This window comes from Cetorhinus maximus, unplaced genomic scaffold (assembly GCF_964194155.1).
Source record: "Cetorhinus maximus unplaced genomic scaffold, sCetMax3.hap1.1 HAP1_SCAFFOLD_899, whole genome shotgun sequence".
Classification (NCBI taxonomy): domain Eukaryota; kingdom Metazoa; phylum Chordata; class Chondrichthyes; order Lamniformes; family Cetorhinidae; genus Cetorhinus; species Cetorhinus maximus.
Window position 1 is genome coordinate 1 of NW_027596841.1, and position 12,638 is coordinate 12,638.

At 47.2% G+C, this 12,638-nt stretch overlaps 1 protein-coding gene across 1 annotated transcript in view; it reads left to right on the plus strand.

Moving 5' to 3' along the window:
- Positions 1-1,452: 1,452 nt before the first annotated feature.
- LOC144675041 (ectonucleoside triphosphate diphosphohydrolase 4-like) overlaps positions 1,453-12,638 on the plus strand; it is a gene marked incomplete at its 5' end in the record, with an annotated part of 33,271 nt that continues 22,085 nt past the window's right edge. The window contains 2 exons of the mRNA XM_078536104.1: positions 1,453-1,619; positions 7,397-7,721. Coding sequence (XP_078392230.1) covers positions 1,453-1,619; positions 7,397-7,721 — 492 coding nt within the window. The remainder of the gene's footprint in view (positions 1,620-7,396; positions 7,722-12,638) is intronic.

Sequence of the window (12,638 nt, forward strand, 5' to 3'; positions counted from 1 at the left end):
CACCTCCTTTGATGTTTACACTGTTTCCAGATTGTCAGACTGCTTATCTGATATTCAGTAGTGGACAAGCAGAAATTTCCTCCACCAAAATATGTTGGAAGACTGAAGCCATTGTCTTCAATTCCTGCCGCAACCAAGTTCCCTAGCCAACAACTCCATTCCTCTCCCTTGCAACTGTCTGACGAAGAATCAGCTACTTTGGACTAAGTTTTCCTTTAACTACAAGGGTTGCTGTGTACGTATTTGTTCTTGGCAAGTTACAGCAGAACATAATTTGCAGTCTGTTGGGTGAAAGGGATGTTGTTAGTAATGGCTCTCGATTTTTGCCAGATGTGATAAGAACTGCTGCTTGAGCTGTTGCAGCTCATGGTCCTTCACTGTTGTTTTGAACTGTCTGTCTGTAGATAGCAATATTCCAATTCAAGATTCTGACTTAGTTGTTACCTGAATGTATAAAACACAAAGCTCTAACTGACAAGGGAACAACATGGGAGGGAAACATTGGTAATGTAGGTTATATGGTCACATAGCTGACACTTTATATAAAACTGGCCAAATTCCTATGACATTACATACAGGGAGTCAAGACCAAGTGCAATCTTCAGATGAAACAGGATTAAAAGATGTCCTAGGGCATGGAGACATAATTCGAGCCTCGCTTTAAAGTTATACATTCTGTCCTTATTCTTCTGTCATACTTTGATTTTGTTTTGATTGATGGAGCTTGCATTTATATAGTGCTTTTCATGACCCAAGAACCAAAGTGCTTTTACATCTAATGAAGTGTCACTGTTGTAATATTATAATTAAATAGCAAAATGTGTGGCAGCTCAGGATGCAACCAGTGGAAGTGGTAAGAGCATAGGAGTCCTCAGTACAGGCTGAAGACAGTTGATTAGCAGATGCAAAATGGAGGCACCACAATGCCACCTTTGGCAGGAGGGTATAATTACGGCATAACAAGTTTACATAGGCACTTGTCAGGAAATTTATTACGGAAATGTTGGCAACAATTATGAGTAGAATTTTTAATATTATAGAAACTGAACATAATTTTTAAAGAAAGAGTATCAGCTTTGAGACCCTTTTAAAAAGAGTAGGGATCCCATCACAATGTCGGGCAACCTTTACTCTGAGCTTCAGTGGGGGAGTGACCGATGCTGACGCTAGATGGAAGGATTAAAAAAATCATTCCATTCCCAGCACTGATGGATTTCACCTCTGAGAATACAGTTCATCCAAAACATAAAATGGGATTTATTTGTTTTTCATTTCTTTTGGCATTTTCTTTTTTGTAAAGAAGGATAGGGGATTATTTTTGAGGATTTATTTTGGTGACATAGGGAGGAGAACAAGTATTCAAGAGATTGTGGACGATGCATAGAGAAACAATGCATTCATTTAACTTGCAAAAAATTTCATTCTGACTAAGCTGCAGGTTTATCATTGCAGGAAGAAGCTGCTAAAGGTTTATTGGCTGAATTCAACCTTGGCTGTGACTTGCATCATACTGAGCATGTATACAGGGTCTATGTAACTACCTTCCTGGGATTCGGTGGGAATTATGCACGGCAACGCTATGAAGATCTAATTTTTAATAATACCACTACTACAAATAGGTACGTTACATGCTGTAGGACTGTAGTTTATTGTCGGAAGCCCAAAATTGGACAGCAAGCTTGCTGAGGATGGCAATGGCTCAACATGCAGATGATGAAGGCCTGCGTTATCTGACATCAACTGAGAAATGGTTGGCATGTTATGAATGGTTTCTGTGCCCCAAATTAGGAAGTGGAGAATCCCATCGGGTTCATGCTCCTGACTCCTATCCAGCATTCCTTGTTTTAAATGCCTGAGCATAGCCAATGGGTGAGATCAGGCTCTGTCCTTTGCAGTTAAACTGCTCTTCATGCTATCACGTGATGGCTCGTGTAGCAGAGGGCAATCAGCAATCATGAAGGTGCACGAAGAGGACAAAATGTAGGGGGAATGGGCAGATTTCATAGGAACCAGTTAAAGACCCCATTGAAAAGCAGAATAATATTTTTGCCTCACATCACTAAAGGGGAAAGGAAGAACCTTTGTATTTAGGCAGCTTCTTTCATACACTCAGGATGTCCCAAGTCACTATTTGTATGTGAGAATATGCTTTGACTTACAGATGCCTAGGATAACCCTGTACTGTGTTAACAGATATTATTTAAATTTGAATTCTACTTCCCCAAAATAGCAGCAAAATTCTGTTATTTCAGTACAACTATTTATCGTAAAACTATATATTTTGAAATTGGCACCACATTGTGCACTAAGTTAGTAATTCTCACTCTCTTCTCTGCAAATGATGTGTAGAATAACTGGAAACGGGTTACTGGCTGGGAATTAATCGAGTGACTCAGAGGGTTTATATATAGATTAACAATGGATATCTGGGCCGATTTACAGGCTGAGATCTACGTGGGTGCTGCGAGCACGTGGGTGTGTGCACGTAATATTGGATACCTGCAAATCATTGCAAAGCAGTACTGTAGTTAGAGTTTAGGCAGCTTGTGCTCAAGAAGCTGGACACCATTCAGGACAAAACAGCCCACTTGACTGGCACCCCATCCACCACCTTAAACACCTACTGGTTACCTACATGTCATCAGGACAACCTAAGTCCATATAAAACTGATTTCAAAAATCGAGTCAAAAACAAAACAGCAGTATATAAACGTGACTTTGAAATTTAGATGGGTAATATTTTTGAGATAGTGGCCGGGATTTTCCATGTCTGCTGGCTTCATGCACATTCAGTGGCGTGAGCAGACAATGTGGCGCGATCGGTTTCATGACAGCGTGAAACCAGTTGCATTTCTCGCCATCAGGCGTTGGCAAACTCATTGTAATACACTTGCATATCATTATTAGGCCAGCCTTGCAGAATTGTTCACTGCTGCCACCACCCCCAGCACACCGCCCCCTCCAAAGCTGGAACGTCTGCCTGTGTTTCACGACAGCTTATATAAGGTATGCACTTGCCAGACTGCACTTTACTTGTGCGACTTCAAGGTTTGTTTGCCTACTTTGCTTCGGTCAGCATTCGCAGTCATCAGCACCAGGCTTGACAGACAGCATCACATCACTTTTAGTTCACGGGCAGGTCTCTACCTACCAGATCAGCCACATGTGGCTGGCTTTTCAACGGCTGCAGGGCAAGGGTTTGCTTGGGGGAGGGGGAGAAGTGGCCTCAGGCAAAGGACGAGGGGCGTACTGGGGAAGGGGGGTATTCCAGGGTTTGTGTGGGAGCGCATGTTGATCTGTGCAAGTGGCCTCAAGATGATGAGGGCTGAGGAGGCAGCCTCCAGAGGAGATGAGGTAAGATGGACATGTGAGGCTACGTGTGTGAGAATGGGTGGTGATGTCCCTTGAGCTGGCAGTGAGTGAGATGCCAGTGAATGGGCGGAATTTTCCCAGAATTGCACTAAGTGCGGTAGCGGGTGGGTAAAATGGAGTCCTAACCGCCTGACGAAAATGGCGGGTTTTCACGCCGTCTCTTCCCGAGCCCACCTCATTATTTATGCATCCTCGGGAAACATGCCATTTCCATGGCGGGCTCTCATTCGTCCGCTCGCCATCACCTCACTGTTGCATCACGGCGGCTGCCATCTTTAAAAGGCAGCTGCCAGCAAAGCGTTCATCGCCACCAGCTCACTACCACTGTCCAGGAAACAAGGCCAGCAAAGGAAAGAAGACTGCAACCCCCCCCGCTTCAACGACAGGTCCCTTGAGCAACTGCTGGATGCCATGGAGGCCTGACGAGATTTGCTCTGGCCCCGCTCTGGCCGCAGGATGGGTAGCAATGTCACCAACCCGGCTTGGGAGGTGGTGGCAGTGTTGGTCAGTGCGAACGTCCTGCAGAGGAGGACAGCGACCCAGTGCCGCAAAAGAATGAATGATCTCCTCCATTCTGCCAGGCTAAGTCACTCTTTTCATTTCTCCCAACTCTCACACTCTCAAACCCATCACACATCCACAGGGCCCTCACTCTGCCAGTGCAAGGGACATCACTATTCACTCTTTCACACACACACTGTCATTGTCCTCATCCCGTCCATGGGACCACTCACCACCCACACAGGCCAGGCATACCTATCATCTGGCCTGGCAGGATACACTCTCCCCATCTGTATGCATGCAGGACAAACTGGCTCACAACAAGGGGGGGGGGGGAAGGCCTCAGACAGGTGGAGGGATGCCGGAGATCAAAGTTCTGACAGAATTTGAAAACAGAGCCATCCAGCTGGCCGGCGATGACTGGGACCAGTTCTGTGCTGACGGTGAGGTCGGCGCTGCTCTACCAAGTGAGGATCCAGCAGTGCAACATCCATCAGAGAACCATGCTGTGAGTGATGTGTCCTTTTTCACAGGCCACTGCCCTGCGCTAATTATCTCCCCTTGCTTTTGCAGGCAACATCTACCAAACAGCCAACAGAGTCCATGACCCAGGGCCTCCAATCAAGCTCCGAAGAAACCTCTGAAGAGAAATTTGAAGGCACTCTCCCTGAAGCTCCATCACAGCGCTCACTCCACCCTCCACCAGTGCAGAAACACACACCTCAGTGGGACCTAGCTTTAGAGTAGCCTTGGGATCACAATCTGTTGAGCACATCGCACTTTCTGACCCACAGCAGGAAGAGGCAGGGACTTCCCAGGTCCCCAGCACTTGGAGGATTGCTGGAGGCCAGAATGTTGCTGAGTCCGAGTCAGATGAGGAGCCTCTGGACTCGGTCATGCCACAGTTGCTGGAGCTGCAAAGGCAAGCTCGGGAACATCAGGAAGGGATGTCCACTGCACTCCTCAGATTGCAAGGCACGATGGAGGAGTCAGTCCGTCTTCAGGCTGAGCTGATAGCGCCGGCATTGCAACACATCGAGGTCAACACTGGCAGGATGATGGTTGCCATGGAGACCTTGGTCCAGGACGTCAGTCCTGCACTGCTGCACTGGCTTAACTCCATTGCTAATGCCATAGTTGGCCTCCAGTGTGTACGCGAGAGGGGTGCTGGGCAGCTCGATCTCATTCCAGCTACGCCTTCCGCTCACAGAGTCAGCCAGGGGCCCCCCAGCACCCATAGGGAGGAGGATCAGCAGGTGCACGCTCCGGGGCCATCCACCCAGGTGACTCTAGAAGTGACAGGACCATCTGAATCCCCTCTTCCTGTGACTTCCGCAGATCCAGCTTCACAGGCCGAGGAGGGTCCCACTGCCGCACAGCAGGACCCCGAAAGCAGGCCTCCAAGTCTTGGCCCTCCAGAGGACGCCTGTCAAAGTCATCACAGACAGGGCGTCACACTCAGCAGGCTGTCACTCAGCAGGCTGTCTGCACCTCTGCTGTGGATGCCCGGGGAGCACCCAGACGTAGCGGCAGGGTTAGGAAAGTTAGGTAAGAGCCTGGCCACAGGTGTTGATGATTTTGTACATACAGTTCACCTTTGTCAATAAACTCCTAACAATGTCACCCTGTCTGTGGCTCCGTGTTCTGATGAGCAGTGTTCGTGTCACTCAGATGTGAAACCTTTCTGCACAAGATAAAGAGCAGGTGCCTCAGCCCAAGGCCTCTTCCCTGTGCTCTGCAACTTTCAGACCACAGTGATGGTCCAGCCTCTCACTCCCTGGAAACAGTGCACATACCTGCAGGATACGTTTCTGGTGGTCGCATACCAGCTGCACGTTCAGTAAGTGGAAGCCCTTGTGGTTGATGAAGTCCACTGAGTGTAGCGATGGAGACCTGAGCACCACATGAGTGCAGTCAATCGCACCCTGCACCTGTGGGAGTCCTGAGATCAGGGCAAATCCAACGGCCCTTGCATCCTGGCTGTCCCAATCCCTGGATGGCTAGAAATGAGTGCGCTGCATGGCTGCCCTGTCAACCTGCGACATGGGGGGACACTGGTCCAAACCAGGATGCTGAGGTTGCAAAGGGCTGTGAGTGCCTCCAGCAATGCTACATGGACAGCATTGGTGAGGAGATTGTACAACATGTGCAGTCCAACTGCTCCACGGCCCAATAAAGTGGTGGCAGACTCAAAGTTTATGGTGGGGCGGGTGGTGGGGAAGTGGGGTAAAGTATGGAGCGCTTTGTGGCCCTTTGGTACCTCTGTGTTACATGCATGGGCGGGCAGGCTAGGAACCTGACCCCAATCATATCATTTGGCTGCGCCTGATCTGCCTCAGTTGCAGCAGCACAGGTCAGTTTATACAGGTGTCCCTAATCCGTGGGCACTCCCCTCACTTACCCTGCCCCCCTCCTAGATTGCCTGTGCGCGGGATGCAGCACCAGGGCAGCACTTGACCCCCCTCACCCTCAGCAGTCACCTCCGAGGCTGGCCAGCACCTGCCCCCAGACAGACCCCTCAGCAGACGCCTCCGAGGCTGACCAGCACTTGCCCTCGGGGCACCCCCCCCCACTCCCCGGTCAACAGGTGAGCCCCCAAAGTGGAGGCCGCCAAATGCACTTTGCCTGCGTGCTGTTGTGAACCACATCAGCGTGGTTTCCCGCCGACGTGGACAGATGTTACGGCGGGGTTCCGAGAGTCTGGCGGGATGGCCTTTTAATTATATGCTAATATATTACAATTAGCTCCCCGCCAACCAATGGCAGGAAACGCAGCCCATCATCGGCGGGCTGAGCGGAAGATCGCAAGCTGCCTTCACGCCGTCGTGAAACGGGTCCCGCCATATTTTCCACGCACGCCACCTATCACATCCACCACCAGCATGTCAGAAAATTCCGCCCAATGTGTGATGGGCTTGAGTGTGAGAGTTTAGAGCGATGAGATGGTTGCCATACTCTGGCTGCACAGATGAGATCATTCATCCTCTAGCTGCATTGGATGACCAATCTCTTCTGTGCAGCATTGGCACTGATCACCACTGCCATCGCCTACCAAGCCGGAGTGGTAAAGTAGCTGCCCCTCCTGCGGCCAGAGCTGGCGTAGAGGACATCACAGCGAGCCTCCACAACATCCAAAAGGCACTCGAGGGCTGTAGTCTTCTTGCCTTTCGGAGCCATGTGTTCTTTGCTGCAGTCCTGGGCTGGAAGGACTGAGCAGAGCTGAACTTTAAATGTGGTGCCTGGCATGATGAAGCGGTGAGGAGGCAGGTGAATTGGAAACGCAATGGAAACGACATGTATCCTGGGAATGCATAATTAATGTGGCGGGTTTGGGACAATGCAGTGTGAAAAGCCAGCATTGCGGCCGGCGGGTAAGACGTTTTTCTCACCCTCTACTGCACTTAGTGCGAATCCAGGACAATTCTGCCCAGCGTCTAAATAGAACAAATGATAGGGAAAGGAAAGACTGTTTAATTCGCTGGAGATATATTTTGGAATATAAAGAGGTTACTTTTTTTTGCAGATTACTTGGCCAGCATATGGGTATGAATGCGGAGAGTCCCTACCTCGATCCCTGCTTGTCTGTTGAAACAACCGACACCATTCAGAAGGATGAACAGACGTTGCTCTTGAAAGGAACCGGGAACTTTGACGAGTGTTGCAAGCAAATAAAACCATTCTTAAACAAAGGGAATGTGGCCAACACATCACTCAATGGGATTTATCAGTCACCCATTGACTTCTATAATAGTGAATTCTACGGATTCTCTGAGTTTTATTACTGTACTGAAGACGTGTTGCGCATGGGAGGTCAATATGTTGGTGTTAAGTACACAAAAGCAGCCCAGGTATGGAAATCTAGTGCTTCTCTTGCATGCTTATAAGAATCATTTTTATCAAATCCAACGTATAGAATGTTAACATATAGAATGTACAGCACAGAGGTCATTATTTTTTATTCTTTCACGGGATGTGGATGTTGCTAGCTAGGCCAGCATTTATTTCCCATCCCTAATTGCCCTTGAGAAGGTGGTGGTGAGCTGCCTTTTTGAACTGCTGCAGTCCATGTGGTGTAGGTACACCCACAGTGCTGTTAGGAAGGGAGTTCCAGGATTTTGACCTAGCGTTAGTGAAGGAACGGTGATATAGTTCCAAGTCAGAATAGTGTGTGGCTTGGACGAGAACTTCTAGATGGTGGTGTTCCCATGTGTCTGTTGCCCTTGTCCTTCTAGATCGTAGAGGCTGCGAGTTTGGAATGTGTGGTTAAAGGAGCGCTGTTGAGTTACTGCAGTGCATCCTGTCGATGGTACACACTGCTGCCACTGTTCATCGGCGGTGGAGGGAGTGAATGTTTAAGGTGGTGGATGGGGTGCCCGTCAAGTGGGCTGCTTTGTCCTGAATGGTGTCCAGCTTTTTGAGTGTTGTTGGAGCTGCACTCATCCAGGCAAGTGACTTGTGCCTTGTAGATGGTGGACAGTCTTTTGAAAGTCAGAAGGTGAGTTACTCATCTCATAATTCCCAGCCTCTGATCTGGTCTTGTAGCTAGGGTATTCATATGGCTGGCCCAGTTCAGTTTCCGGTCAATGCTAATCCCCAGGATGTTGATGACAATGCCGTTGATGGAGATGGTTAGATTCCTTCCTGTTGGAGATTTGATTGAATTTTTCGAGGAGGTGACTAATTGTATAGATTAGGGTAGTGCAATTGATGTAGTCTACATGGACTTTAATAAGGCTTTTGACAAGGTCCCGCACAGGAGAATGGTCAAGAACGTAAGAGCCCATGGGATCCAGGGCAATTTGGCAAATTGGATCCAAAATTAGCTTAGTGGCAGGAAAGCAGAGGGTGATGGTCAAAGGTTGTTTTTGCAATTGGAAGCCTGTAGCGAGTGGCGTATCGCAGGGATCGGTGCTGGGACCCTTGCTGTTTGTAGTGTACATTAATGATTTAGACGTGAATAGAGGAGGTATGATCAGTAAGTTCGCAGATGACACAAAAATTGGTGGTGTCATAAATAGTGAGGAGGAACGCCTTAGATTACAGGGTGATATAGATGGGCTGATAAGATGGGTGGAGCAGTGGCAAATGGAATTTAAGCTTGAGAAGTGTGAGGTGATGCATTTTGGAAGGACTAACACAGCAAGGGAATACGCAATGAATGGTAGGACCCTAGGAAGTAAAGAGGATCTGAGGGACCTTGGCGTACATGTCCATAAATCCATGAAGGCAGCAGCACAGGTAGATAAGGTGTTTCAGAAGAAGTATGGGATATTTGCCTTTGTTAGCCAAGGCAGAGAATATAAGAGCAGGGAGGTTATGTTGGAGCTGTATAAAATGCTAGTTAGGCCACAGCTGGAGCGCTGTGTGCAGTTCTGGTCGCCACACTATAGGAAGGATGTGATTGCACTGGAGAGGGTGCAGAGGAGATTCACCAGGATGTTGCCTGGGCTGGAGCGTTTCAGCTATGAAGGGAGACTGGATAGGCTAGGCTGTTTTCCTTAGAGCAGAGAAGGCTGAGGGGGGGCTGATAGAGGTGTATAAAATTATGAGGGGTCTAGATAGAGTAGATAGGAAGAAGCTTTTCCCCTAAGCGGAGGTGTCAATAACCAGGGGTATAGATTTAAGGTAAGGGGCAGGGGGTTTAGAGGAAAAATGTTTTCACCCAGAGGGTGGTTGGAATCTGGAACACACTGTCTGAGGGGGTAGTACATGCAGGAACCCTCACAGTATGTAAGAAGTATTTAGATGAGCACTTGAAACACCATAGCATACACGGCTACGGACCAAGTGCTGGAAAATGGGATTAGAATAGATAGGTGCTTGATGGCTGACACGGACATGCTGGGCGCAAGGGTCTGTTTCTGTGCTGTATAACTCTATGACTATGGTCATTGCCTGGCATTCGTGTGGTGTGAATATTATTTGCCACTTATCCGCCCAAACCTGAATGTTGTCCAGGTCTTGCTGCATATGGACACGGACAGCTTCGGTATCTAAGGAGTCACAAATGGTGCTGAACATTGTGCAATGATTAGTGAAAATCCCACTCCTGATCTTTTGTGGGAGAAAGTAGCTAAAGATGATTGGCCCTAGGACACTACCCTGAGGAACTCCTGCAATGCTGTAGGGGGACTGAGAGGGGCTTCCAACAACCACAACCATCTTCCTTTATGCTAGGCATGACTCCAACCAGTGGAGAGTTTTCCCCCTGATTCCCGTTGACTCAAGTTTTGTTAAGGCTCCTTGATGCCACACTTGGTCAAATGCTGTCTTGATGTCAAGGGCAGCCACTCTCACTTCACCTCTGGAGTTCAGCACTTTTGTCCATATTTGGACCAATTCTGTAAAGAGGTCAGGAGTTGAGTGGTCCTGGTGGAACCCAAACTGAGCGTCTGTGAGCCGGTTATTGCTGAGTAAGTGCCACATGGTAGCACTGGCAATGACACTTCCCATCACTTTGCTAGTGATCGAGAGTGATGGGGCAGTAATCGATGGCATTGGATTTGCCCTACTTCTTGTGGACAGGATATAAATGGGTAATTTTTCACATTGCCAGGTAGATGCCAGTGTTGTAACTGCACTGGAACAGCTTGGCTAGGATTGAAGCTAGTTCTGGAGCAAAAATCTTCAGTACTATTGCCTGAAATTTTTCGGGGCCCATTGCCTTTGCAGTATCCAGTGCCTTCAGCCATTTCTTGATATTAAATGGAGTGAATTGAATTGGCTGAAGACTGGAACCTGTGATTCTGGGGACCTCAAGGAGGCTGAGATGGATCATCCATTCAGCCCAACTGATCCATGCAAGTGTATATGCTCCATATGAGCCTCCTCTCACCCTCTTCATCTAACTGTATCAGCATAACCTTCTATTCTTTTTTCCCTAATGTGCTTAACTAGGTTTCTCTTTATCGCACCAATGCTGTTCATCTCAACCACTCCTTGTGTAGAGAGCTCCACATTCCTAACTAATTCTCTTGAACAGAAATGGGTAACATTTCATAGATAGGAGAGGTTGCTTGAGGCATTTTCATTCATCTATCCAGAACGATGTTGCAATTTATTTTTCTTCACTCCCCTCAGTCTCTTCCCTCCCACTGCCATCATGGTATCCAGTGATCAAGCATTATTGTCTGTATGGCACTATCTAGAAATCTGTTCCCTTTTTCTGTGATATCAGTACTAAATTTTCCTTTCACAAATTTAAATCATTGCCACCTTTTATTGCTATCATCAGTTTAGCTTGAGGCAATATTCCGGATCTACCTTTTCTACACCATTTAAAGGACAAATGATTTAAATAGTTCTCGTGATATCCCAAAGTACTTTCTAACCATTGGAATACCTTCTGATGCAAAAGATGCACATGGAATGATCACACAGACAGTAAATGAATGAATGACCAGACTATCTGTTTTTGATGTGGTTGGCCAAAGGATGAATGTTGGCCAGCACTTTGGGAGACACCCAGAGTTCTCCCAATGAATAGGTAGTTTACCATCTTCTCTACCTCTCCAGGATGACTTCACAGTACCTCTTTCTCAATCTGAAAGCCCCATTTCCTCTTGATGCCAAAGTCTCCTGACGCTAGAGGTCTTTAATGGATTATCCTCAAAGGCTTGAGTGCCTATCTTGCATCTTGGTGACTAGAACTGGACACAGTACATGAGAAGTGGTCCGACTAAAGCAGTTTGAGTATACCTTCCCTGGCTAGTGTTGGGGTTCTCTGTGCCATTTGCCTTGTTGTTCACTGCTTCACAGTGATTGTCTAGTCTAAAACTGCATAGTCTTTCAACATCATCCATCTTCCACATATACTCGTATTGACATCACAGGTAACTGCAGCAACCCAAGTTCAAAGTTTTAGCTGCTCTTAGTTGGTTTCTGAATAGGATCTTCATTGTCTCATACATAGCAATAGCAATAAGGTGTGAAAGGAAAGTTGACTGTTTTTTTAAATTATCTTATAAATTTAGTCAGGTGATTTTCCCCTGATTTCACCAGTAGTTTCTGATGTCTCTCCCACACATGATAGAATTGCAATGTATTATGGAAGAATTTACAAAGGCACCATGGAGTAATGAGAAAGTAAGAAACTTCAGTTAAACTCAAGATGACCAAGGACATAGATGGCAACTGCAGAAAACCTTCAACACCTGCTTCAGGACAGCGTTTTCTCAAATTTCTTGTTCTGCACCTGACCGCCTTTCCACATGATCCAAACCTCTGGCCAGCCTGCAGTGATAGGAGTGGGACAGAGTGTGCACAGTTGTTGGGAAGCCAGCCGATCAGAGAGACAGTGTCAGGTTCAAAGAAAAAGGCAGCGAGTGAATATGAAGCTTGCACCACCAGGAATAGGAGATAGGACACAGCCTTACCAAGTCTCACTGACAGATGTCTTGCCTTTTTTCTTTCTCTGGATGTGGGTGACACTGGCAAGACATTTATTTTCTGTGACTTGGTACTCATTTAACAACACGTCGGGAATTAGTCTGGAACTGGCAAAGATGAACCAGTTAGTCTGTTACTTACAATTCTGCAGTTCCAAATCACCAGAACCCAGTTTCACATTTGAGAAAAGCAGGGAACAGTAAAGCAACAATTAGAATTTGCCATTGCATCTGCAAACACATTGACAAGACTATACTGAATGTGTAGTTGTGCATTATTATCTATGCAAACCTGATGAGAGTTGGTTCCAAGACAAGTTTTTGTGGTAACTGAATGCCTTTAAGGTTAATTTTATTCCATCCCAACATTTTTTTTAG